At 39.8% G+C, this 27,383-nt stretch overlaps 1 protein-coding gene across 6 annotated transcripts in view; it reads left to right on the top strand.

The window, feature by feature from the left end:
- CC2D2A (coiled-coil and C2 domain containing 2A) overlaps positions 1 to 27,383 on the top strand; it is a 116,047-nt gene that overhangs the window by 53,670 nt on the left and 34,994 nt on the right. For all 6 annotated transcript variants that reach the window (XM_046656590.1, XM_046656589.1, XM_046656591.1 and 3 more), the window contains 7 exons: positions 877 to 1,017; positions 4,096 to 4,252; positions 5,077 to 5,315; positions 7,934 to 8,111; positions 20,029 to 20,185; positions 24,084 to 24,231; positions 26,139 to 26,277. In XM_046656590.1, the coding sequence (XP_046512546.1) occupies positions 877 to 1,017; positions 4,096 to 4,252; positions 5,077 to 5,315; positions 7,934 to 8,111; positions 20,029 to 20,185; positions 24,084 to 24,231; positions 26,139 to 26,277 (1,159 nt within the window). The remainder of the gene's footprint in view (positions 1 to 876; positions 1,018 to 4,095; positions 4,253 to 5,076; positions 5,316 to 7,933; positions 8,112 to 20,028; positions 20,186 to 24,083; positions 24,232 to 26,138; positions 26,278 to 27,383) is intronic.

Here is a 27,383-nt window from a genome sequence, read left to right as displayed (position 1 = left end):
TAATCTGCATTTTTCTCCTGAGATGAATCCAGTCCTGTGGTTCCCAAGGCACTCTCTTAGGCAAATCTCATGTTCTATTTTATAGTTATTTATCTATGTTTCTGTCTCCTTAGCTAAACTGTAAACTGCCTGAAAACAGAGACAACTCCTCGCTCCTAGACATTTCTAAGTCCCCTGGAATGACACCTGGTAGTTGCTCAAAAAACAATTGTTTAATTAACTAATCAACTAATTAATTCATGGCATAATAGAGTACATTGGGGTCTGGATTTGGCTGCTATTCATACTAGATAATTCCCAAACACCTTAAATAATGGAAATAAGAATGAAAGCATTTTCAAAGGATGCCTCTTCAAATCAGGCCAAAAATATTGTTAATCCAGTTAGCACTGAAAACTCACCAAGACGTGTGGTGACATTACTTCATCTCCTAAATGTAGAATTTGTGATTCATGTTAACACAGAGAGACTTTAATATATTTGGTGTTAAATAGGACAGCAACATACTTCCCTGTATTTACAATAACTTCGTCCATGAAAACTGCATTTACTGGGCCCCTTATTTTCATAACTTCCGAGGTGGCTGTTTGTTTAAGGATGCATAATATTAATAAGAATTTTTAAAGATAATTTAGTTTAATTGATGTCAGATTCATCTAGAGAAAACAAAATCAAATAAACCTCTCAAAACAGATTGACATCCTATTGTCTTCAAATTTGCTTTTGTATTTTTGGTTTTCTAGTACTTGTTTAGAAATATTGTAGCTATCAAATTAAATATACTATCACTATAACATTATTAGTTTCCTTTTTTTATTTGCAAACAAACACGCCTAAATAACTTTTTAATATATACTCGTGTATTATATCTCGTAGGCAAACAAGAAAACTGCGTGACATTGAACAAGAAAAAGATCGAACATTGCTTAAGACCATCATAAAAGTCTGGAAAGAGATGAAATCCCTTCGAGAGTTCCAGAGGTTTACGAATACGCCTTTGAAACTTGTTTTGAGAAAGTAGGCTTTTTTCAAAAATTGTTTTATTGGGTTATATCATATGGAGGAAAAAATGTATAAAACACAGACATAGCTTACAAAATAATTACAAAAAAAGTTACAAATGAATAACCATATAACCATTCCCCAGGTTAAGAAAGAAAACATTACCAGTACCTGGGCAGGCCCCATGTTCCTATCCCCAAATACGTCCCCCTTCATCCCAGAAGTAACCATTTTCTGGACTTTTATGATTAGTGTTTCTTGCTTTTATTTATAGTTTTGCCATCTTTGTGTAATCCCTAAGAATGTACAGTTTAATATTGCCTGTATTTGATGCTTACATAAGTGAAAGTATATTGTTTGTATTCTTTAGTGAATACACGTGTTTTTTCCTTCAATACTGTGTTTGTGAGATCATCTGCTTTATGGCTCATAGATGTAGTTTATTTTATTTGCTTTAGAATACTTCATTATATGAATATAACAAAATTTGTCCCCTTTATTGTTGATGGACATTCAAATTGATTCCATTTTTCAACTGTCATACAGCACTTCCACAGACTTTTTGGACATGTCTTTAGGGTACATGTGCCTAAGCTTTCCAGAAATATACCTGGAAGTGAAATTGTCAAGTCTTCGGGGATGCGCTTCTCCAAATACTTATTTGCTGATTCCAAACGCCCTCCCAGAATGCCTGTGCCCATCTGTATTTTGACCAGTGTTCCTGTTGGTCCATAGGACCCAGAGCATACATGTCACCCAGTGTTGTTACACATTAGCATTTTGCCATCCGATGGCATGTTCTAATTTATATTTCCCATACATGAATTGGCTGTTTTGATTTCCTCTTTTACGAAGTGTCTGTTCGAGCCTTTTGTGATTTTTGAACTGGATTGTTCAGCTTTGTAACCTTTTCATAATTTGTAGGTTGGGCATATATCCTGGACACGAGCCCTTCGTGGATGATGTGCATTGCAGATATCTTCTCCCCCTCTGTAGTTGTCTTTTTACTCTCTCTTTGCTGCTTTTCAATGAATAGAAATTCTTAATTTTAAAGAGAGAGAATATGCTAGTCTTTTCTTTTACGATCGATGCTTTTTGTATGCTGCTTAAGAAATCCTTACCCTGATTCGTGTGGATTTTCTACTTTATTGTCTCCTATAACCATTATAGTTTTATCTTTCACATTCATCTTCAATACATTTGGATTGATCTTTCTGTATGGTGAAGAGAAAGTATGCTTTGATCACATTTACGCTGCCTAATTCACTAGACTTTGACACACGATTGAGAGTAGAGTCTACCACAACAAAAACACGCCCTGCATATTAGTCCAAGAGAGTCTCTGCTGCTGGTTTTGGTCCCTTCCTGATTGTTTCTTCTGAATAAGTGTTGTGCCAGCACTTCTACATGAAAAGTGACAAATTTTGGCAATTATCTAATCTTTTGTTTTGAAAACAGCCACATCTTAGCCAAAGATAGTTGCAAACTGTTATTTTCTTGGGCTGTAATTATCGTAAGACTAACAAAACATTCTACAGTTTTCAGGACAAATAGGAAACTGTGTGCTCCGTGAGAGCAGGGACCTTGTCGCCTTTAGACATCTGGTCCCCAACAGAGCACCTGCCACTCAGTATCTGCTCAGTTAATGTTAGTTGATGGAAAACAAATTCAAACAGTCTGTCCCACAGAAATCGTGATGTCGCCCAGGAATTCCAGGGTTTCTGCTTCCGCATTTCATCTCCTAGCCTACTTCCCCCACCCAGAAGCAGAACATAAATATTCACCATATTGTTTTCTCCTTCTTACCTTCTTAAGTTTAGGATAAACTAAAATTTATAGGAAATTTACCCTTAAGCTCACCTCAAGGTTGCAAACTTCCTTTTTATGACACTAAACACCTCTTCTCTCCCATAAGTAGCTGTCCTCTAAATTCTTTTGGAGTGCCCTTTTCTCACATTCTTCATTCATGTAGCCACCTTATGATACAGTACAATTTTTTTCCTGCAAAATAGTCAAATTCCAACCAGCTTATTCATGCTTGTGCATAACAATGAGAAAAGCAAATGCTTTTCAGTATATCAGAGATGGAACATTATTTTTCAGCCAAATTTCCCCAATATTTATAAATTTCAGGTACAACCGTGTATCAAAAGTGATTTCTTCGGTAGTATCCTAGAGTCTCTTAGGGGACTGTTAATTGCTAAATCACCAGCTCACACATGTACATAAACAAACATTTGTCAGCTCAAGGCATGTGACTAAGTTTATCCAAAAGGGACAAGGAACTTGAGGAGAGTTGAACCTGCAAGCCAGCCACACTGATCACATTAGGAGATTAATGCGGGATGAGTTGCAACAACTCCCAAGTGCTGAGCTGGGTGGGATGTGTTGGGTACGCCTGTTTACCAGCTCCCTCCTGGAGAGTCATACTGTCCATTAACATATAAATGGCTCTGCAAAGACTAGCAACAAGGAAACTCACATCTATTTAATCTCAGGTTGATTTGGCCACAGCACCTTTTTTTGTAGGACATCTCATAGAACCAATGTTCTACAGAACACACGGTGGGAAACACTCCTCTGAGTTGAGCCAAACTCCTGATGGAGTGTTGCAGAATCATCAGAGAAAAACCCAAATTATCAATCCAAAGTCAAAAAAAGTGGTTTTAGGGACTGAGTAGCAACAAATGAAGTGGTTCCTCAGAAACTTGAAGAATTGATAAGATAACTGAAATGAAACTTCTACCACTATCAGTTGAGAATTTAGGGGCACTGTGTCAGTACACCATATGGATTATTTAACTCAGAGCAGCATTGCTGCTTAATAGTAAATAGATTGGGCTCATATTCCAGGTCTTCCTCTCACCAACTGTGTGTTCTTGGACCAGTTACTTAACCGCTCTGTGCCTCAGTCTCCTAGAGTATAAAATGCTGATGATAATAGTATCTGCCTCACAAGGTTGTGAGCTAACATGTGCAAAGCTTTTAGAAGAGAACCTGCAACCCGGCAAGCCTGATACAGGTATTTGCTGTTATTATTACTCTAGTACTTAATTCCAAGAAATAATTAAGGTACCGTAAATTATTTTAAAGGGAAAAAGTGGACCAGAAAGCAGACGAAGAAGCATATGAAGCAGAAATTCAAGCTGAAATAAGTGAACTATTGGAAGAGCACAGGGAAGAGTATGAACAGAGGATGGATGAATACAGAAGTGCCCATCAGCAGTGGAAAGCCTGGAAGAAAGCCCAAGTATGTAAACAGTCGCTCAGCCTTGAGCAGGGCTGAGCTTGGGGCACCCCTTGAGACAGGAGGAGGCAAACTGGGGTCTCCTGCAGGCTCTGCTCTGTTTCCCTCCCTGCCTTCTTGCTAGGGGGCAAAAGGATGAGCAAATGATTCGTCAATGCACTTGTGTAAAAGGCCACCCAGCTAGCTGATACCAGAGCCAGGTTTTCCATTGATAGGGCCCTGGTATCACTCTGTGGCTATTTGAGTGAACGAACAAGGAACAACACAATAATTGCTCATGTATGGGTCAAACACTATGCTAAGAATTTTACATGCATTGTCCCATTGAACATAGGGTATTGATGCTTTCAGGTTTCCCTCAGGAAATTATATAACTTTGTACACATGACCCAGCAAAACTGAAGCCAAGGCCAGTAAGTAAGAGAGTAGGGTCTGCTGCAATGCCAGTTGTGCTCACAAGACTTACTTTAATTTCAAGATATGTCCTTGGCCTTTAGAACTGATGTTAATGATTACATTAACCAGTAGTGCTAATGATTACACGAATAGCTAGCTTTTTTCAGCTCTTTCTGGGGCCAGGCACTATGATAAGTGCTTTACAGGCATCGCCTCATTTCAACAGCCCTGGGAGGAATTTCCTATGATTGTCCCCATTTTGTAGATGAGAAAACTGGGGCACGGGGAGGTCAAGCGGCTTAGTTACCTGCCTGAGTGCATACAGCTGGTTGCGTGGAGCTGGGTTGACATCCAGGTCTATCTGACTCTGAAGACTGTGCTCTTAAACTCCCAAATTCCTGTTTGATAGAAGGTTGTCTCTTACCCAACAGAGGACCAAGAAGAAGAAAAAGAAACAAGGAGTCAAAGAACATCCTGATGACGAGATGGAGGAACCATATCCTGGGGAGGACCCTGTAAAACCTGTCCCTCCAGAGCCCACCAATCAGGCAGTAATAGAGCAAGAGGTGAGAGAGAGAGCAGCCCAGAGCAGGAGGAGGCCTGGGGAGCCCATGCTGGTCCCGGAGCTGAGCTTGGCGGGGAGCGTGACGCCCAATGACCAGTGTCCCAGGTGAGCAAACACTCAGACCATCAATGAGGTTGACATGTGATGCACACACACTTAGATGTACACATGTGCACACACACTTGCACACTGTGTGGAGCATATGTCTCCTGACCAACACGGTATGATCAGGAAAATCATAAATATGTATTAGACTGAATGGTTTGAAATTGCAGATATTTGTCTGTATTTTGGTGATTTCATGTGGTTCACCCACCTAATGCATCCCATTGGCCACTCAGGAGCCCATTACTTGAAGCTGCCCGTAGGAGGCACTCTTCCCAGTGGCTGTCTATGTGGCCTTTGAGTTGGAGCCTTTATCTGTAACCTCAGTGTGTCTTTTCCATCTACCGGTAGCGCATCCCCCGCTCCCTGGCACAGAAACCTAGGTCTTTCATTGGCCCTTGACTGCAGGAGCCCCTTAGGCCAACTGCTCTCTTTGAAGGCCTTGTAGAGCGTTGCACAGGAATTGTAAATATTCCCATACCTATTTACGTCAGGCCATCTGAAGCACACCCTCCAGATTTGATAAAACACATTTCTCGTCATTCATACATCAGACCTAAAAGAAACAATCAGAAGCATCACTTTATGTATATAAATCTATACATATAATATTCATAAATACACATGTTCATTCTCTTTTTAAAAATTATAATACAAATATCTTTTAAATTTCCCACTTATTTCTTTCTTAGATCTTATAGAGATAGTTCTCAAAGGGTAGCCCCAGGACCAGCAGCATCAGCATCACCTGGAGAACTTGTTTAAAATGCAAATTCTCAGGTCCTACCTGAGACCTGCTGAATCAGAAACTCTGGGTCAGGGCTCAGAAAACTGTTTCACAAAGTTTCCAGGTGATTCTGATGAATGTTATAGCATATCGTAATCTATTAAAGGGAATCTATTAAAATAACTGATATCACCAGATCCGAGGTTTAATTCTCCAGTAAACAGAAGACCTATAGTGAACACAGGGACTATCTTAGGCTGGAATCTTCAATATTCCAAAATAGAAAGTGAGAATTTAATCCAGTCAGTCATCCTGAGAGATAATTAGGATGCAGGGATGAATTAGGATGTTATAAGACTTCCTACAACCTCCTTAGTTTCAAACTTCTGTTAACGTGCTAATAATTTATTTTTAAATTGTAACTTCTTGTGCATTTTCATGTGTTCTCTCAACTTCATAGCATTCAGAGGCTATACATAAATAAACTATTCCCCAGCACTAAATTAGCTATTTTCAGGCCACAAATACCATACCACATAATTCTGTAATGAACATTTAAAATATGTGATTACATAGCATGTTTTTAAAGGGAAACTTTGGCCTTGATTTGACAGTGTTTTATGGCAAATCCTGTTTCAACTGAGAATGTATATCTCAGTCTTAAGTTTCTGAGTTTTCACTGGGATTTGGGACTATATCCAGGTTACCCCAAGCCAATGATACAATCGACCTGCTTCATCAGGCCCTCAGGTAAGGGGTGTTTTATGTGTGTCTGTAGCATGAGGTTACTGAGAATAAGCCTTAAAACAACTCTGAGTGGGGTCTTTGGGTGTCTTGGATACTTCTCGAAATTTGGTGTTAAATGTCCCTTATAGAAAAAAACTGTTCAGGTCATTCAAGCAATTTCATGTCTGGGGTGGGCCTAAATTACAGAGATGTAAAAAGTTAAAACTACCACCCAATTTAATGGGTGCAGATTTCTAGTTGGGATGAAAAAAACATCCTGCAGGAGGATAGCGGTGATGGTTGCGCAACACTGTGAGTGTACTTAACGCCACTAAATTGTACACTTAAAAATAGTTAAAAGGATAAGTGTTATGTTATGTATATCTAACCACAACTTAAAAGAAAATTACCAACCATAAATCCTGAGTGTATTCTGGATTTTTATACTCTAATGTTTTCCTTTCCTTAACAAGCTTGAATTGCGATTGACTTAACCAATAACTGGTGTTTCAGGTGGGTGTCCACAAATAAATGCAATAAAATTAAAGACCACTCTTTGGAGGTTTTGATTTTTTTTTTACTTCCTAGCTATAAGAATGATATGCTTGCCAGGACACCTTTTATTGAGATTCAAATGACCTTTAAAAATAAAGCATATTTCTTAATCTGCTGCATTCAGGGAGCAGTCACTCACCACTGAAAAGTGTTAAGAAAAAGCTTTGATCTTGGAGAAGCAGAGTTGACCTAACTGCTACAATATGCTGTTATATTTTTAGGATAAAATGTACTACCCAAATATAAGTCACCGCTATCCCTTAGGGTTTGAATTTACTCCATTTAACAAATAATATATTTCTGTATACTTAAAACTCTGGGATGCAAACATAAGGCTTGTTTGAAAAAAATTAAGGAAACTGTAGAACAACACTTGGACCACGGCTCTCAAATTCCCTGTGGCATTTTCCGTGCCTCTTATTCCATATCACAGTGAATTATTATATTAAGCTCTGTAAGACCTGCTACTATTTGGGTTCAGTGAGGGCTACAGTGACTGGCAGAGTCGCCTCCAATGCATCTCATTCTGTTCAGTGCCTGGTGGTCAAACACTCCCGTTACCCTTAGCAAAGTCATACTAATCCCAGATGCGAACGGTCTCCCTTTGCAGGGTGGAGGTTTTGCGAAGGGAGGATGTCAAGAGGCGCTCGGTGCATTTGAAGGTGCTCTTCAATGACAAGGAAGTGTCCAGGACCAGCAGTCGGCCACTCGGGGCTGACTTCCGAGTTCACTTTGGACAGATTTTCAATCTGCAGATAGTCAACTGGCCAGAGAGTTTAACACTGCAGGTACGCATTTTAATTATAGTCACTGTCACAAGAATCTTTGGGTCATCGTAGGTGCAAGATGGTTTTAAATTATCCATTAGCTACAATGGTGTCTTGATAGATCCTCAAGGGGAACAGAAGGTAAGGCTCCTCCTGGGCATGTCTGTTCTTATGGTCTTGGCAGGAGATCTGTAACCCCACTCACCTTCTGACAATGTTGGCAGAGTAACTGGCCATAGTGCTCAAGATTCTACCTTGAGACAGGGTCAGGGGATGAGGTGGGTAGGGGATGAGGGAGGAAGGTCTCTGGTTCATTCACTGAAGGAATATTCCACTATCACCCTCTACTAGGACCCTAGCCTAATAAACCAGAGAAATCAGTTAACCACAGTGGTTATGATGGAGGGTGGTACAGGTGTTGGGATCCCTCCCTAAAATAAATAAATCTCCCCGCCAGCCTAATTCCCGTGATTAGCAATATATTTATTTGTGTTTTAGTTTCCTAGGGCTGCCATAACTAAGCACCACAACTTTGGTGGCTTAAAACAACAGACATTTATTCTCTCCCAATTCTGGAGACCCTGAAGTCTGAAATCAAGGTGTGGGCAGGGCCATGCTTTCTCCAAGTCTCTATAGGAGAATCCTTCCTTGCCTTTTCCAGATTCTGGTGGCTCTTGGAGCTCCTTGGCCTTTGGTACCATAACTCCAGTCTCTGTCTCCATTTTCACATGGCTTTCTCTGTGTCTCTGTGTGTCTCCTTTTTTGTCTCTTACAAGGATACTCTCCTTGGATTTAGGGCCCACCCTAATCCAGTATGAGCTCATCTCAACCTTATACTAATCACATCTATAAAGACGCTATTTCCAAATAAGGTCACATTCTGTGGTTCCAGGTGGACAGCAATTTTTAGAGGACACTATTCAAACCACTACAGTGTCTTAGCCTTGCTATTTTTATGGTGAATCTTCTCTTCTGCCAACAGAATTCTCTTTTATGATCCTAACAGGCCTGTTACCCATGGCTGCAAACATGTGGTACACATCCTTTGTTTGCCATCCACCACCCATGAAGAATCACTAGTCCTCATCCACCACTTACACAGCAGAAATTTCTCATTCCCATTGACCACCCTTGCCAAAAATGATAATTGATTATGCCATTTTTTTCCCCACTGAGCCCAGATATAACTTCAGAATCTTTCTCAACACAGTACTCTAGGCAGCCACTACCTATTAGTTGTAACTGATGTTAAGTCTGCAGGTACCATTACAATTGTATAATTATTAAAATATTTAAATACTTCCGTACTGAATGGTAAATAGCTGCCACCCTGGCCACATAGACCCCATTTCCAAGATCATCTGGACCTTCCCACAATGGACCAGTTAAAGGGTCTGTCTGAACGAGGCTAATGCTTCCTGGACCCTGTTCCCATGTATGGCTGATGTATCTTCTGATTGGTTAGCATTTGGCCGTGTGTATTGTTCAACATGTTGAATATCAACACCTGCCTAGACCTCAGTAATTAAAAACCGTCTAAAACTGGTAGAGGAAGCTTGAGAGAGCTAAGATAGGGAGTTCTTTTGACAATGAGAAGGAAGCACAGTAGAAATGCCTGGGATGAGATTAGGGATGCTAAGAAATGGGATGGGGACTCTGAAAGGGTCAGGTGGGCACCGAAGGTCAACCACCTTGGATTGGATTTTCCCAGAGACTGACGGCTTTGTCCAACACCTTTTCATTTGTGACCTGGGGATGGTGAGGGCAGAGGGTGATCCTCATTTACAAAGAACCAAGTTCAAGACTCTCCTTTGTCATACTGATAACAGCATTGATATCTATCCACACAATTCAAAAATGTTTTTCTTGTAATTTTAGAACTTGGCTTAGTCCAGTCACTCAAACAATTCTTTGAAACCCCATCTAATTTTTAAGAAAATGTCTATATATGCTAAAACCTGAAAAAAATAGAACTTGTTTTGTTGCTAAACTTACACTTAATAAGGGTGAGGAGAACGCAAGAACATTTATTAAGTAAAGGATGGTGTTAGAAAGAGGATTGGATTTGGAGGTTTGGTGAAAACCTGAGTCTTCCTTAAACCTAAAAATTCCCTTTCTGAATATCATCCATGGGAAAATAATCTCTATATTTCTAATCTTCCCCCCTTGGTTTACAACTCTTTACGGATACAGAGAATTAAATGGGGGTGACTGTGCCTGAAGGTGAGAGTGGAGAGTCACCCAGCTCTGCACTGGGAAGGTGAGCTGGTGATCTCCAGGTGGATGGCCAGTGGGCATACCCAGTCCTGACACCCCTGCTCTCAGGAACTCAGGTCACACTGACTCTCCATCCAGTATCCTCTGGTGCCCCTGCTGAGCCTGACTGCCTGGACCAGCAGAAGACTCCTCTTCCTCTGTCCTCTTAGCAAAGTGACGTCTGAGGGGGCTCTGGGATCCTGCTGTCTGGCTTTCATCTCATTGCCACTCCCCGTGAGATGCACCATTATTTGCGCCACTTAACTACAACGCACCACGGATCAAATGACACAGCTTATTTCAGATATGTTGAAATTAGAAAATCTAGCATTCTCTATACCACGGACAGCTCATTAAGAGAGGTCTTTCTTTCCAGGGATGCCCTGCAGCAAGGAGCCTGGTGTGAGTGCCCCTCTGTTTGGATGGTTATGGGCTTTGGAAATTTAAAATCTGAATGCCTTGAGGGAAGAGCTGCACTCTGCTAGTTCTGAAGCCCCCTGTCTTCACTGCTTCCTACATGAATCCTTCAGTCCTAGCCCTAAACACATGAGCTTAAGCTACAGTTTAAAAAAAGACACTGCACACAGAAAATTGTCTCAATTAAGAATAAAACCTGATGGAGAAAGTAAATAAACACAAAACCCAGAAGCCAGCTTGATGCTTTGCTGTCACCTGCCTTTAATAATGAGGGTTTGCTGGGGGCCCCTATATGAGTTTCTCTCATTCTACATCCACAGAACAGCGAAGATTTTGGTTATTCAGAGTGTGCCCCCTCGTTGGAGGGGGCATCCTTAACTCGTCCTCCCCATTCCTCTCCTGCAGAGGAAAAGCTGATATAAAGAAGACCAAGATTAATGTGAGAAGACCAGATAGAGAGCTAGAGCAAAGAGAGAGAGAGAGCAACAGAGGATGATATGGCAGGAAGGAGAGGGAGCCCTGGAAGGGGAGACCCCACTGAAGAGTTTGGAAGATGGGAGAGAAGGCCCCCCCCCCACCCCTCCCTAAGAGCTGAATCACGTAATCTTCTTTTTAAAATTACAAATTAAAGGAGTCTTGGCTAAGTTCTTAAGCTATCTAGAGATTTGATAACTGATCAAATCACATATCATAATGGCTTAACAGCATAATTTTTATGATTGAGTAGTGGTTACAGATGAAATTAATTTAGAGGATATTGTATTTCAACTCTTGAGGAATAGTACTATGCCTTTTGGAAATTTTCCACATAATTGCAAGTTTTTAGTTAGAGAGTTTCAAGAATTACTGCCAATTGTAAGACAGGGTAAGAAAAATCGCCTTAAATGCATCTGTTTGAGCCAGTGCTATCAAATTCTGAACTTTAGAGCCTAATGTATTTCAGAAAAAGTTCTGAGATTCTCAAAACTATAATGCATCACTTGGTGAATCAACAGGCAAGCCATGAATGTTTGCCGTTTGATTGTTAAGAGCCAGCTGAGTGTTTGATACTGAGCCAGGAGTGTGGTGGAGAATTAGAAGTCCTGTATAAAAAGAGGTGCACATGGCCCTGTCTCCGGAGCTTTAAATCCAGCCGGGAGAAAAGAGAGAGAGCTACAAAGGAACAGCACTCAGCAGTGTGCAGATGTAAAGGACCATTGCAGAGAATAGTGTCGATTGTGATGTTTGGTTCCTTGTGAACCGTAAGGCTCAGTGCTTCCTGGGCAGGCTTGAGATAAGCGTGCCAAGGCGGTCCTACCAGCAGAAGATAATTCCAGAGGCTGGCACAAAAGGCGTACAGTGAGGGGCCTGGCAGTGGAAATGGGAGGAAGGGATTATTTAGAGCAACACTACAGCCTTGAAAGAAGGAATTGACAGGACTTCATGACAGTTTGACTTGAAAGAATAAAAAGAAGTAGAATCAAATTTGGTCCCAAGGCAAGCGTGAGATTGGACTTCAGGTGACAGAGGAGTTGGAGCAGGGCCAGAGTCCTTCCAGAACAGTCTTGAAAATCTTGACTTCTGAAGTCTTTCCAAAATAAATGCTTGGCCTTTCACAAAAGTGAAATTTAATTTAGAAGTAAAAAAGCTTTGTGATGATAATCTTCATTTCTTTGTTTATCACTCGCATCTATATGTCACCCCACTTTCATCTGCTTGACTCCCCAAAACTAACATCTGTGGTCTAATACAGCTGGGTGGCTTCTACATTTCTTGCCATTATTATTTTTCCATATGAATCAGTCCTGTTGAGCTTTTATATTGCTGGTATGTGGATTGAGATCGGGAAATTTTCCCTTTGCCTAGTTGGCGATTACTTGAGTTTCTCTTCCCAGGGCCTCCCCTGATCTCTCTGGCTTATTGCTGCATAGTGCTATGGGAGTAGGAAAAACAATCCTATTTGGAGAAGTGTCCTTGTTAACCCTTGAGTAGCACACTTGTGTGGTTGTTTTTGGTCCTTTGTGGACATACGTCCAAAGCTGATATTTTTTCACACATATCTTACTTATCTACTCACGTAATCGGATTACAGTGAGTCAGATTGTTGAAAGCCAACCCTAGCTGGTAGGCAAGGGGAGTAGATATTAGGGAACCCTGCAGTGTGCAGAGCAGAGGAGCTAGGTGGCTGAGAGCAGGTGGGAAGGGTGCTGTAAGGACAATGGATTGCACAGGGCGACGTGATGACAGATGTAGTCATCTACATGTAAGAAGCTGAGGGTGTGGACTGAACAGGGTCCTGGGAAAATCTCTAGGAAATAACATTTATTAAGTGACTACTGCAGAACCATGTTCTTTACATATGCTATCTCATATAATCCTAAAGAAAACCATGGGTACTATTGCTCTCCCAATTTTAAAGATGGGAAAACTAAGTTTCAGAGGTATTGAGTAACTTCATAACACAAAGCAAGTCAAGTGGCAGAGCAGAATTCAAACCCAGGTCTGTTTGGCTGTAAATTTCACATTCATTTCGCCATATTAATTGGGTATAATGGTAAAGAAGAGCAAAGTCCAAAGTTTGACATATCTCTGCACTCTGAGGACTAGTTACTGTGGGAGAAATCTTAGAAAACAACATAGGCATCACTAGGTACTGAGTTGTGTTGATATTTAATAATATCTAGTATAAGATAACAGTTATTAAACAATTACAGTGTGCCAGGCACCAGTTTTTGTGTATGAACTCATTTAATCTTCACAACAGTCCTCTGGCAGCTGTATGATTATCCCCATTATACTGAAATGTGGAGAAGTTCAGTGACTGGCCTGAGGTCACACAGCCAGCAAGTGGCAGAGCCAGAGCCCAGACCCCAGAACCTGTTCTCTTATCCATCTCATTATACTGCCCCCCTTCCCCCAGTAGTTTGTACATTCAGGCCAACAAGTGTTTTATTGCAGGTACACATTTTGCAAGGCACTGTAAGAAACAGGAAGAAGAATTAGATGTGGTGCCTGACACAGCAATTAGACTGAAGGGGGGAAATGACATGAGGACCTGGTGACTGAGATCCAATGGGACAGGGGAGGGAGAATGAAGATAACAGAGAAGCCTCCTCTCTCAGAGGTCTGGCAGAGAAGGGAAGGAGAGAAAGGGGTCCGGGTTTTGAAGAGGGATCGTGGTTTACTCTGGGGTGTGGTTGATTTGAGGATGTTTGTCAGCCGTGAAAGAAGCAGCCAGTGCAGAAAAGATTGATAACTTTGAAAATAAAAAGGAATGTGGTGGGGGGAGAGGAGAGGGACTGGACCCCACGGGATACTGGGAGGGGTAGGATCAAGACATGATAGGCAGGTCCTTTGAGGCAGGAGTGATGACACAGAGGAGGAGGCAGAGGGCAGGGCTGTGAGGGGTTCACACCAGGTGCCCTCCACTTTTTAAATGGAGGAAGGGAGTCTGAGGGCACAAGAGTAGGAAAGGTTTGATTCAACACTGAGAGAAATGGGGACACCAACCAAGAGATGACTAACAGGCTGTGAGCAGCGTCACAGGCAGCCGAGAAACAAGGCAGCCACTTGTACTGGATCCAGCACTACCAACTGCAAGAGGTGAAACTGCGTTTTGTTTTGTTTTTTAATCAGAGAAACAGGATCTAAAACCATGCAATGTAAACTTTACTTCATGATGGAATATTATTTTTTATCTATCTTAATGTCCCTACATATTTCTAAGGTCCATCTTACCTACACAATTCTAAATATTGTCAGCAGGCAAATTTGCCCTGGGTTGTTGATAAAACAAACAACATTCCAAACGCAAGGAAGTCATAATAATTCTGTAAATAGTCCCAGTTTGGTAGCAGTTGATCTAATCGCTATTCTGAATTCACTGCTGCCTTGCTTTATTTACACAACAGAGGAATTTTTGAACAGTTGAACGTAAATCAAATTATATTTCCTGTCATGATTCTCCATTAACATTCCACCTTCAAACACAAACATTCATTTTGCTTAGAGCAGTGCTTCTCAAGTGGAGGTAACTTTGCCCCCCAGGCGATATCTGGCAATGTCTGGAGACATTGTTGATTGTCACAACCGGTAGGAAGCTACTGGCATCTCTAGTGGGTCACGGCCCGGGATGCTGCTCCACCCTGCGATGCAGAGGACGACTCGCCACAACAAAGAATCGTCCAGCCCAAAATGTCAATAGTGCTGAGGTTGAGAACTCCTGTCTTAGAAAGAAAACAAAATTCAAACTTAATTATATGGAAGGCCATTTGCAAATACCTATTTAAAGCTGAAAGTTCCCGTTTTCTGATTTTTAAAAATAGCATTTTATCCTAGCATTAAATAGAACTGCTGCTACCTTTAAGGAGAAGGGTGAAAAGTTTGGAAAATTTTTGAATGTTTTTTGGCTTTGTCAGATGGAATCCATTTTTTCCTTATTAGAAAAAGTAGAGAATTATCTTCTGAGACAGTAGTCCCAATATGCAAACCCTCCATTCCCCTAGAGTTCATAACTGCCTTTGTCCCACAGACTCAGCACCAAGAGTCCCCATTCGGTTCCTCTCGTGACACTAGACAGGAATGTGGCTCCAGAGACTAGGAACAAGGACCCCTCCACTGACATCCACCAGAAATGCCCTTAATGCAATTACTGCATGTTTATTGGTCGTCACTAAGAATGGTGACCAATACAGGGCACACCCACAAGGAATAAAAACTAAAACAAACTCAGAAGCAACTCTTGTGGTCCTTCCACAATAAAATATTTGGTGAACTATTAAAGTCTAACAGGGATGTTTTTACAAAGCCAGTGGAGTCATATAACATAGAAACTTTGTCCTGTACAGCTGAATAAACAAACACTTGATGGTTCTATTACGGAAGAAGATGTAGGGTATCTGAAAAATATTTGGATTTGTTCTTATTTTTAGATATGTTTCACACCCTGATTTAGTGCACTGGGTACCAGTTTGAGTGCTTTAGAATTCTGTAGTCATAGGAGGAGTGAAGACAGAAACAAGCAAGGTCAGGAAAGGTTTAAAGAAATACTAAATACTGCATTTATGTCACCTTTTGAAGCATTTTACCATCATAAATGGTATTTTCTGACTATTGGTATGCTTTCTCTTCCCTTAACTTAAAGTAATGTCAGGATTTTATTCACTCCTGCTATTTTTTAAAGCATTTAAGCCTTAATGTCATTCTTTTTTCGCCATCTTATTTTTGGGTACCCAGAAATATAGATGGTTCAATTACAAATATGGACTATGCCGTAAAATTCCTATAAATCATCAGTAGCTTAATGTCTTCCTTGAAAAAAGTTAGGGAGTCCTGAAAAGATAGATCTTATAAGTTTAATAAAAAAAAGAAATTCTTGGGCCCAGCCCCAAGGCCGAGTGGTTAAAGTTCTGCATGCTCTGTTCAGCAGCCTAGGTTCACAGGTTCAGATCCCCACTGCAGACCTACTCCAGTCACCAACCACACTGTGGTGGTGTCCCACGTAAAAAAAAAAAAAAAAAAAATAGAGGAAGATTAGTACAGATGTTAGCTCAGGGCCAATCTTCCTCAAGCAAAAAAGAAAAAAGAAAGAAAGAAATTCTTATTTCATAAAGTTTACTAAAATCAGTTGACCAACAAGATTTAATGAGCTATTTGGGAAATGTAGTCATGTTTATAAAAGAGCTTTGTAAACTGCAAAGTACTTTAAAAATGCGTGTGCTTATTGTCAATTGTATGCCCAGAGGAAGAATAAGTATTTATTGAGCTCAGACTGAAGAGAAGAGACCTTTCATCCATCTCAGCTAAGCTTCACCACTGCCTTCCTGCTGGGCTTTGGGTTACATCCTCATTTTATAATGAGAGCAAAAAGGCAGAAAAAGTCATGCCCAAGGTCACACAGCAAGTAAGCAGCTATGTCAGATTTTCAGACTCAAATCTGTTGGACCACAAGGCTGTCCTGTCCTGTTAACCACACTGCCCTCTGCAGGCTATGAGAGGAAGGACAGTCAAGTGGGGAGTAAAATAAGACAGAGAAAAAAATTGAGAGCCAGGGGTCTACCCCGTGGCCAAGTGGTTAAGTTCCTGCGCTCTGCTTCAGCAGCCCAGGGTTTCGCCAGTTTGGATCCCGGGTGCGGACATGGCACCACTCATCAGGCCATGCTGAGGTGGTGTCCCACATGCCACAACTAGAAGGACCCACAACTAAAAATATACAACTATGTACCTAGGGTAGGTGCTTTGGGGAGAAAAAGAAAAAATAAAATCTGAAAAGAAAAATCTGACAGCCGTACTACACCCAAGTCTATCAGCTGTTCAGAGAAGAGAAAACTATGTTCCACAGATTTATCATCTAATGCCTTACTTCTAAGAGTTAACATGCTCCCTTCTAAATACATTAATTTCCAGATGGCAGGTACTGGTCATTCAATGGGAAATCAGGCAAGATCCCTACCCTCAGGAATCTCACCATCCAGTGAGACAAACGATGCATAAACAAAGGAATTTCAATAGAATGGATAAGTGTTCCTATATGGAACCACAGGAGGTACAGCAGTGGCACATAAATGGGTATTGGTAGGCCTGTGGCAGCTTCGGGGATGCATGACTCACTCGGTGCCCAGTGCAGCATGGGCACCTTACATGAGTTAAAGCACCTGGGCTGGAGTGAACAGTGCACCATTGCCTTGCAGAGAGAGCAACCCCCTGGGAGTTCTAGGCAACCGAGAAGTCTGAGACAGGAAGAGCTCGGTGGTCTTTTGATCACAATTGCATATGCTCAGGTGGTCCTTTAAGTGATTACAACCATTGTTTTTGCAGTGCTTCCATTTTTTATTGTTCTTTCATTCAGATTTTAAATTCTTTTTCAATCATTATTTCTCACCAAATTGTCTAAACTAATTATATTTTATGGATCATGGTTATGGCTTTAAAAGGATTTTTAATTCATTTAATCACTTTTCTGATTTCCCCTGGCCCATGAGGAAGACATAGCAAAAACTGGATGGGTTTTGAAGTGAAACACTGTGGATTCAATTCTCAGCATTGCAACTCATCACATGGGTGATTGGGGGAAGTTTCTTCTCCTCTTTGAGCTTCAACTCCATCATCTAGAATTGTTTGGTCTGTTATCTTGCTTAATCTTCACTACAAACCATCCTTCACCAAACCAGTATCATTAGACAAGATAACACACCTAAAGCCACTAGAGGGTTTCATGTAAGGGGATGTCTCACTGAACTAAAATTTTGGCAAAAAATAAAAAATCTAAAAAGGGAAAGAAAACCCACCATTTTCTCACACTGAAACTTCATGCCCATCATAAGTCCACAATTTAAAAGGTCAAACCAAGGTCTCCTATGCAATAGACAGCAATCTGCTACATGCTCTGTAAACTGTAAGATTATAAAACTCTAGGCTCTTATGAGAGTTTGGGGTGGGCAAAAATGGTGATCCTTTTTCCATTACAGTTCTGAACCAATAAAAATATAGAGAAAAAGTGTAAAAAGTATAAAAAGAGAGGGGTCAACTATAAATTAATGGAAGCTTGAGGGACATATCGATCAATTGCAATGTATAGAATACATTTGGATCCTGATTCAAAGTATTACAGTCATTTTTTGAGACTTTTTAAAAGGAAATTTGAAACTTACTGATATTTGACATTATTAAGGAATTACTGTGATAATAGTACTATAATTACGCTTTTTTATATCTTTATCTTTTAAAGATACATATTGAAATATTTACAAACGAAATGATGCTTAGGTGCAAGATATTGTGGAGAGGGGAAGGGTTGAGAGTATAGATGAAACCAGACTGGCCATAACTTAATGGTAGTTGAAGCTAGGTGATGGGTCCATGGTATATTCTTCTTCTAGGATTATTAATGTTTGAAATTTTTCATAAAAGATTTTTTAATATAGATCAAAATATCACCTTTTGACTGATAAAGATGAATTTGGAGAGTGAGGCTTCAGTATGCCCCTCCTGGGCTTCTTGCTGAGCCCCTGAATTAGGCAGACTTGGCCACTGAGCACAGACAAGCCCTGAACGATCACAGGTTTCCCAATGCACCCAGGCTGTTAGAATAGCTCACGGTGATATTAATTCAGTCTGGGGAGCAGAGTTCAGTTCCTATGCAGATTTTGCCTTTGTCTTTGCCCAGTAGCCCTTCCAACTTCAGTCAGCCATCTTGCAAATGTGAACTGGTGGATACCAGGGAGATGAGGCCGGGACGGCAGCCCGGCACAAATTCATCCTCACTCTCGGAAAAGAATTTATATCATACGCCCTGTAAGGGAGGGTGGGTGGAGAGGATCTATAATGTCATCTTTGTATGCGTCGTGTGCATTCAAGTGGTAAGTGGAAAACATTAATCAGAGGGGGACTCTGTTGCATAAAAAGAAAAATATGAAGATTTAATTAGCAGAGATAGAGTGAATAAAATCAGCATTGTAGAGAAATGTGTAACAGCCAGAGAGACCTCATGGAGAGAAAGAATAAAACGCAGAAAAGAAGCCAGCAGTGCTCTGGAATATTTTGTCATCTACTTACTACAAAAGTGAAATGATCCAAAAATTCAGGGGAAAACTTGATCAAATGGAGCATACTGTCCTACTGAGGCTGGATTTTATATTCGTAATCTAAGATTGCAGGAGGTCCTTCACCTCATGGTGATGGCATGATAATGAGACACACCACAGTAATTAGTATCAGAATTGCAGGTGGTCTAGTTGACTCCATCTTGGGAGAAGGTCTGAGAAGTTGCTGGGTAGGGTTTCAATAGCTAACAAATAAAAGGAGGTCTTGAAAGGAAGAATTTGAGAGATTTACTAAATAGTAGATTTGAATCTGATACTCTAGAGTATTCTAGGTATGGTGCTTCCCTTCTTGACCTTGAGGTTGGCGCAGATAATAAACTGTATAGTGGTATGTCCATATTATCTCATCCATTTCACCTGCTGGCGTTTCTCTCTGCAATAACCTGAACCACGAAAAGGAGGAAGCCCATTCTCCAGGTAAGCTGTGTATTTACCTGAAATGGAAACAACTGTAGTAGCCTGCTACTCCGATTAACCTCTCTATCCCAGCAGATTAGGTTAAGCAAGAGGACAGGGTGTTAACAATTTAGCCACAAATAGAGTGTAATCTAGTCTCCATGGGGACTATAGTAACACGACTCAACTTTGCACTCTGAGATGGGCCCTCTGGGCTGGAACAGTGACTAGCACAGATAAATGGACTAATTATCTGTTTTTATTTGGCTGTTTCTCTTCCTCAATTTCAGGTATATGAAACAGTGGGACACAGTGGGACAACCTTGCTAGCAGAAGTGTTTCTGCCTATTCCTGAAACTACTGTTGTCACTGGAAGGGCTCCCCTTGAAGAAGTAGAGTTTAGCAGTAACCAGCATGTGACACTGGACCACGAGGGAGTTGGAAGTGGTATGGAAAGCTAATTATCCTCAATGGTTCATAGTTTCACTGTCAGATTTAAACATATCTTTTTTTTCACTTCTCAGACAGCCAGATAATTATAAAATTGCTATCAGAAATTCAAATTAAAATAATGACATATAATTTTTTGCAAAGTCATTTTTTGTATACCACTGATGGCCAGTAAATTCATATAACTATGCAAGTATAAAGTAGTTTGGCTGTATAAATTAATGACTTTTAGGATATCTTTGATGCTTTAATTCTACTTCTAGGAATCTTTCCTAAGAAAATAATTTAAAATTAGGATAAAGTTTGTGGATAAAAAAATGTACATCATGCTATTATTTCTAAGGCTGAAAAGTTTGAGATAATTACAATAGGGAGATTATTAATCAATATTCTCTCTCTTCTCCTTCCACAATTCTTTTTTTAAACTTTTGTTATTGCAGTAACATTGGTTTATAACACTACATAAATTTCAGGTGTACATCATTATATTTTGATTCCTGTGTAAATTACATCATGTTCCCCATCAAGACTAATTACAATCCATCACCACACACATGTGCCTAATCACCTCTGCCTCTATGTGTTTGTTTGTTGTTGTTTATCTTCTATTTATGAGTGAGATCATACAGTATTTGACTTTCTCCTTCTGACTTATTTCACTTAGCATAATACTCTCAAGATCCATCCATATTGTCACAAATGGCCAGATTTCATCTTTTTTTATTGCTGAGTAGTATTCAATTGTATGTATATATACCACATCGTCTTTATCCATTCATCCCTTGATGGGCAACTTGTTTCCAAGTCTTGGCTATTGTGAATAATGCTGCAATGAGCATAGGAGTGCGTATATCTTTAAGCATCCATGTTTTCATGTTCTTTAGATAAATATGCAGCAGTGGAATAGCTGGACTGTATGGTAGTTCTAGTCTTAATTTTTTGAGGACTCTCCATACTGTTTTCCATAGTGGCTGCACCAGTTTGCACTCCCAACAGCAGTATATGGGAGTTCCCTTTTCTCCACATCCTCTCCAACACTTATTGTTTCCTGTATTCTTAATTATAGCCATTCTGACGAGAGTGAGGTGATATCTCATTGTAGTTTTGATTTGCATTTCCCTGATAAGTAGTGATGTTGAACATCTTTTCGTGTGCCAGTTGGCTGTCTGTGTATCTTCTTTGGAGAAATGTCTGTTCGGATCTTTTGCCTTGTTTTTAATTAGGTTGTTAGTTTTTTTTGTTGTTGAGATATATAAGTTCTTTATATATTTTAGAAATTAACCTCTTATCAGATATATAGTTTGCAAATATCTTCTCCCAATTCTTAGGTTGTCTTTTCGTTTTGCTGATACTTTCCTTTGTTGTGCAGAAGCTTTTTAGTTTGATGTAGTCCCATTTGTTTATTTTTTCTACTGTTTTCCTTGCCCATTCAGACATGGTGCTGGAAAATATGCTGCTAAGACCGATGTTGAAGAGTGTACTGCCTGTGCTCTCTTCTAGAAGTTTCATGGTTTCAGGTCTTACATTCAAGTCTTTAATTCATTTTGAGTTAATTTTTATCTATGGTGTAAGATAATGGTATACTTTCATTCTTTTGCATGTGGCTGTCCAGTTTTCCCAAAACCATTTATTGAAGAGACTTTCCTTTCTCTATTGTATGTTGTTGGCTCCCTTGTTGAAAACTACCTGTCCATAGATGTGTGGTTTCTTTTCTGGGCTCTCAATTCTGTTCCATTGATCTGTGTCTCTGTTTTTGTGCCAGTATCATGCTGTTTTGGTTACTACAGCTTTATAGTATATTTTGAAATCAGGGATTTCCTTCTACAATTCTGATTAAATATATGATGGACCTTCTCACTATGTTCACCATATTTTTTAACCTCTCTTTAATATAATTGATATATTTTTCTTTCACTGCTACATTCTGTGTAATTTCTTTAAATCTGTCTTCCAAGTCATAAATTCACTCTTTGGCTGTGTCTAATCTTTGACATTCATCATTGCATTTCTCATTTCAGTTATTGTGTTTTTCACCTCTAGAAATTCTATTTAGTTCTTTTCCAATCAATCTAGTCAGGTCTGATAACTTTTTGTCCTTTTCTCAGACTTAATCATTTCTTTTATTCATTCATTACTTCATTTATTTTTTAAATGTATTAAAAATATTTTTTTACTATTCTCTTTCTGATCATTCCAATACCTATCTACTTGTTGGTCTGATTCTGTTTCTTCTTGCTCATGATGGCTTGTTTCCTCATTTGTCTGGTGACTTTTTATCGTGAGCTCACATCTGAAAATTTATCTTCAAGAATTCTTTGAGGCTCAAATCCAATCACCAGTCTAAACCTCTGGAGACCTAGGCTTTAGTTCCAGCTCTGGTACTGACAAGCTGTGTGACCCTACTAATCATGTAACCTCTTTGAATATCACCTTCCTCATTTATAAAATGGATTTAATAATACCTCCTTTCATGTCTGATAGGGTTATTTTGAAGATCAAGATGGTATGTTCAATATGAAGGAAAGATCTTTGAAAAACACAAAGATGCTATTACAGTGTAATAGTGGTATTGTTTTGTGCCAATAATATTAACCAGAACCTCGGAGTGTGAAGTTGCTATATTTAGTGCTTGAAAATCTTTCTTCCTTTAGTTGATTAAACACACTGCCCTGAGATGTTTTACCACTAATTTCCAATTAGTGAGGCTTTACTGTCACCACAATAGCTTAGCTTTAGCAAACGTTTGTTGAGTGGTCACTATTTGCCAGGCACTGTCTGAGTGCTGTGAAGTATGACCTCACTCAACTCGCTATTCCTCACTCCGGGCACACTCCCACCTGAGGGTGCCTGCACTTTTGTTCCTTCTACCAAGAATGCTCTTTCCCAAGATATCTCCAGGTCTCACTTCCTTACTTTCTTCATGCCTTTATTCAAAAGTCCTTTCTCGGGGCCAGCCCCGTGGCACAGCAGTTAAGTGCACATGTTCCACTTTGGCGGCCTGGGGTTCGCCGGTTCAGATCCCAGATGCGGACTTGGCACCACTTGGCACGCCATGCTGTGGTGTGTCCCACATATAAAGTGGAGGAGGATGGGCACAGATGTTAGCTCAGGGCCGGTCTTCCTCAGAAACAAGAGGAGGATTGGCAGCAGTTAGCTCAGTTAGCTCAGGGCTAAGCTTCCTCAAAAAAAAAAAAGAAAAGTCCTCTCTCATGGAGCCTCCCCTGGCCACTCCATCACAAAGTTCAACCCCTCCACACCCCCCAAAACACTCATTTTCTATATACCTTCCCTAATTTATGTTTCTCCTTCGCACTTATCACTCTCTAACCTACCATGCGTGTTTTCTTATTTATCTTATTTACTGTCTGTCTCCCCTACCCAAATATAAACTTCATGAGAACGCAGATTCCTATCAGTTTTGTTTCTTTACTGCTATCTATCTTCAGTGACTAGAATAGTGACTGGTATGAAGGAGAAGCTCAAATAACATCTATTGAATGAATGAATAAATGAATGAATGTCTTCACAATAATTCTTTGAAGGAGGTACTATGATTATCCCTATTTTATACATTAGGAAACTAAGGCTCAGAGAATTTAAGTAATTTGTCCACAGTCACACAGCTGTTAAGTGGCAGAGCCAGAATATGCACACAGATGGTCCCAGAGTGCAGCATTCATTATCATGTCTATACTCTGCTGTCAGAGATAGAGTCAAGTAGCCGATTCTGAGCATCATAGCCAGAAGAAGTTCAGTGATGTTGATTGAAATTATGTGTTCCATCCCCGCCACCCCCACCTACTCTGTTCCATTTGTCTACTGTCTGCTTTCTTACCAGGACTGGGCTCTCTCCCTCTTTCTAAACAATATCTTGTTTAATCTGGTGTTTCCCTAGGAGTGCCCTTCTCCTTTGAAGCTGATGGTAGTAATCAACTGACCCTAATGACCTCGGGAAAAGTGTCCAACAGTGTGTCATGGGCTATTGGAGAAAATGGGATACCTTTAATTCCTCCATTATTGCAGCAGAACATTGGATTTAGGAGGTAATGTGTGCTAGAACAAGTTGATGAGCAATGTCAGTGTTAATTATAACCCGTGGCCAGTGGTTAAGTTCACATGTTCTGCTTCAGTGGTCCGGGGTTTTACCGGTTTGGAGCCTGGGCACTAACACGGCACCACTCATCAAGCCATGCTGAGGCAGCGTCCCACATTGCACAACTAGAGGCACTCACAACTAGAATATACAGCTATGTATGGGGACTTTGGGGAGAAGAAGAAGAAGAAAAAGACAAAGATTGGCAACAGATGTTAGCTGAGGTACCAATCTTTAAAAAAAAAACCTTTCCAAATATTAAAAAAATTATACATTAATATATAAAGTTATATATTAATTAATATAAAAATAATATAATTATATTATATAATTGATCATATATTAGTATATTGATTATATTAATATTTAACTAACATAATTATATTGATTAATTGATTCGATTAATGATATACAATGGGGAGAAAAGCTTACAAATTTCATTCTTTCCTTTTATTGTCAGGTGCCAGTATTTTCAGGGGTTTTTATCATTCTTAAGGTAAAAATTAAAATATTAATAGCCTAAAAAATATTTGGTATTTATCAGTGTTAAGGTACAGCACAAGCACTTTACCTTATTTAATGGTCACAGTGACTCTGCAAAGTATTCTTTTCCGTGTTTCACAGGTGGGGGAGTACATAGCTCATAGTTGTATATATTTAGCCCTCAGTAAAGGTTCGTTGCTAATGATGACTGGTGTAGAACCTTCTGGTTATATGAAAGTCCCTGTTCTCATCCTCTTCCTTGATGGCTAGGTCCTTGGGTTCCTATTCACAACAGAAGAAAGGGACTCTAAGCCTCACCAGTTTCCCCCATGTGGTGCTCTCTCTTTGTGATTGTGCCTCTCCAGGCAGTCTGGACTGTGCAAGCATCCAGACTAAGAAAGACGAGGAAGAAGGACCTGGCTACCCACTTCTGAAAAAATTGGCCATGAAAACCCTACGAATAGCAGGGGAGCATTGTCTGATATAGCACCAAAAGATGAAAGGATGGCGCAAAAAGACTGGGCAGGTTCCACTCTGCTCTACACAGAGTCACTAGGAGTCAGAGTTAACTCGATGGCACTAACAACAAAATATTCCATCATGTGTGTATACACATATACCACATTTTCTTTATCCATTCATCCACTGATGGACACTTAGGCTGTTTCCATGTCTTGGCTATTGTAAATAATGCTGCAATAAACATGGGAGTGCAGATATCTCTTCAGGATAGTGATTTTGTTTCCTTTGGATATATATACTGGATCATATGGTAGTTCTATTTTTAATTTTTTGAGGAATCTCCATACTGTTTTCCATAGTGTTTGCACCAATCTGCACTCCCACCAACAGTGTACAAGGGTTCCCTTTTCTTCACATCCTTGCTAACACTTGTTATCTCTTGTCTTTTTGATGATAGCCATTACAAAAGGTGTGAGGTGATATCTCATTGTGGTTTTGATTTGCATTTCCCTGATGATTAGTGATGTTAAGCCCTTTTTCATGTAGCTGTTGTCCATTTGTATGTCTTTTTTGGAAAAACGTCTATTCAGATTCTTTGCCCATTTTTCATCAGATTATTTGTTTTATTGCTATTGAGTTGTATGGGTTCCTTATAGATTTTGGATATTAATCCCTTATCAGATGTGTGGTTTCAAATATTTTCTCCTACCATTCATACTTCTTTATTATCCTTATAACATTTAATAGTAATCATGAAGTAAAGAAAAATGGCAAAAGTCCTTCCTTATGATCAGATTTTCTCTCATAGATAATAACAGCCTCTTTAAGCAACGCTGTCCCTGAGATTTTGTGGTCATGAGGCAAACTCCTCTGTGATAAAGTTGGTCTCATGGAATCAACTTTTTTTTGCAGTGCTTTGAAGAGAGCAGATGCCATCTCATCTATTGGCACTTCGGGACTGACAGACATGAAAAAGTTGGCCAAGTGGGCAGCAGAGTCCAAGCTTGACCCAAATGATCCCAACAATGCCCCTTTGATGCAGCTAATCTTGGTAAAGTGGCAGGAGAAATGTGCACACACACTATTTCTCAACTTGGTGTGACAATAATAGAAATGGCTCCTCCCTTTACACACATTTTCTTTACACTATATTCTCCTACACGATAGTGTTTAAGAACATGAATGCTGGGTTGAATAGCACATTTAAATTCCAGCTTTGCACCTACCTGGCTGTGTGATCAAGGCAAGCACTCATGCTTCCCAGCCCTGTGATGCCCTCATAGTTTTGTCATGAGGAAGTGAGCTGCTGCATATCAACACTTAGCTGGGTACACAATCAGTATACAGTAAATATTAGCTCTTGTTGTTGTTGTTACTCTTATCTCTAACCTCTGTAAAACCCTTAAAGAAAGGTTTTATTTTGCCCCTTAAATAGAGAGGAAACTGAGTTCAGATACTCAGAGTTACTTGCTCAAGGTCAAGCAGCTAGTAAGGACTCGGATCCAAGTTGGTCTGATTTCAGAGCACATCCTCATTCCATTACACCTTGAAGGACTGACAGGGCATTTTAAGAATTGGTGGTTTTGTTTGTTTTCTCCTTTGATGATTAATTAGATTATATTAGGTTCCACTTAAGCATTTATGAGATAAATTGCTTGTATCTATCATAACATTCAAAAACTTCTTTAGCGACTTTCTAAATAAAATGGAACATTAGTCAGTAAATGTTTTTTCTTGGTATCAAATACAATTGCTTTTACTCCCAAGTTCATAATTCTCACAAAAACATAATATACAAGTACATGATCTGGAAAGTGACCATAGCAACACATTCTATGGTCATGTTTATTAGTATGAGTTCATTAGTAGAGTAAGTATAACCAGGATGAAAATTTTCACTTCTCTCCTGGTCTTTCTAAGTCCCAAAGCGAGCTTTGGTTTATTCTGAATTTTGTCTTTATAGACTCTCCTTCCAACATGATACTTCTTAGTGTGGATAAGAGAAATATCAGAAAGAATAGACCATATTACTTAAAGTGTATTCCATTCCATGTACAGTTTTCAAATTTCAATTACTATCTTTAAATCAGCAATAATATAGTACACATGTCACCTTCATGTTTTTCTTTTTAAATATTTGTCTTCCCATAAAAGGAC

Source organism: Equus quagga, chromosome 3, assembly GCF_021613505.1.
Source record: "Equus quagga isolate Etosha38 chromosome 3, UCLA_HA_Equagga_1.0, whole genome shotgun sequence".
NCBI lineage: Eukaryota > Metazoa > Chordata > Mammalia > Perissodactyla > Equidae > Equus > Equus quagga.
This window is presented reverse-complemented; position numbering and strand designations above follow the sequence as displayed.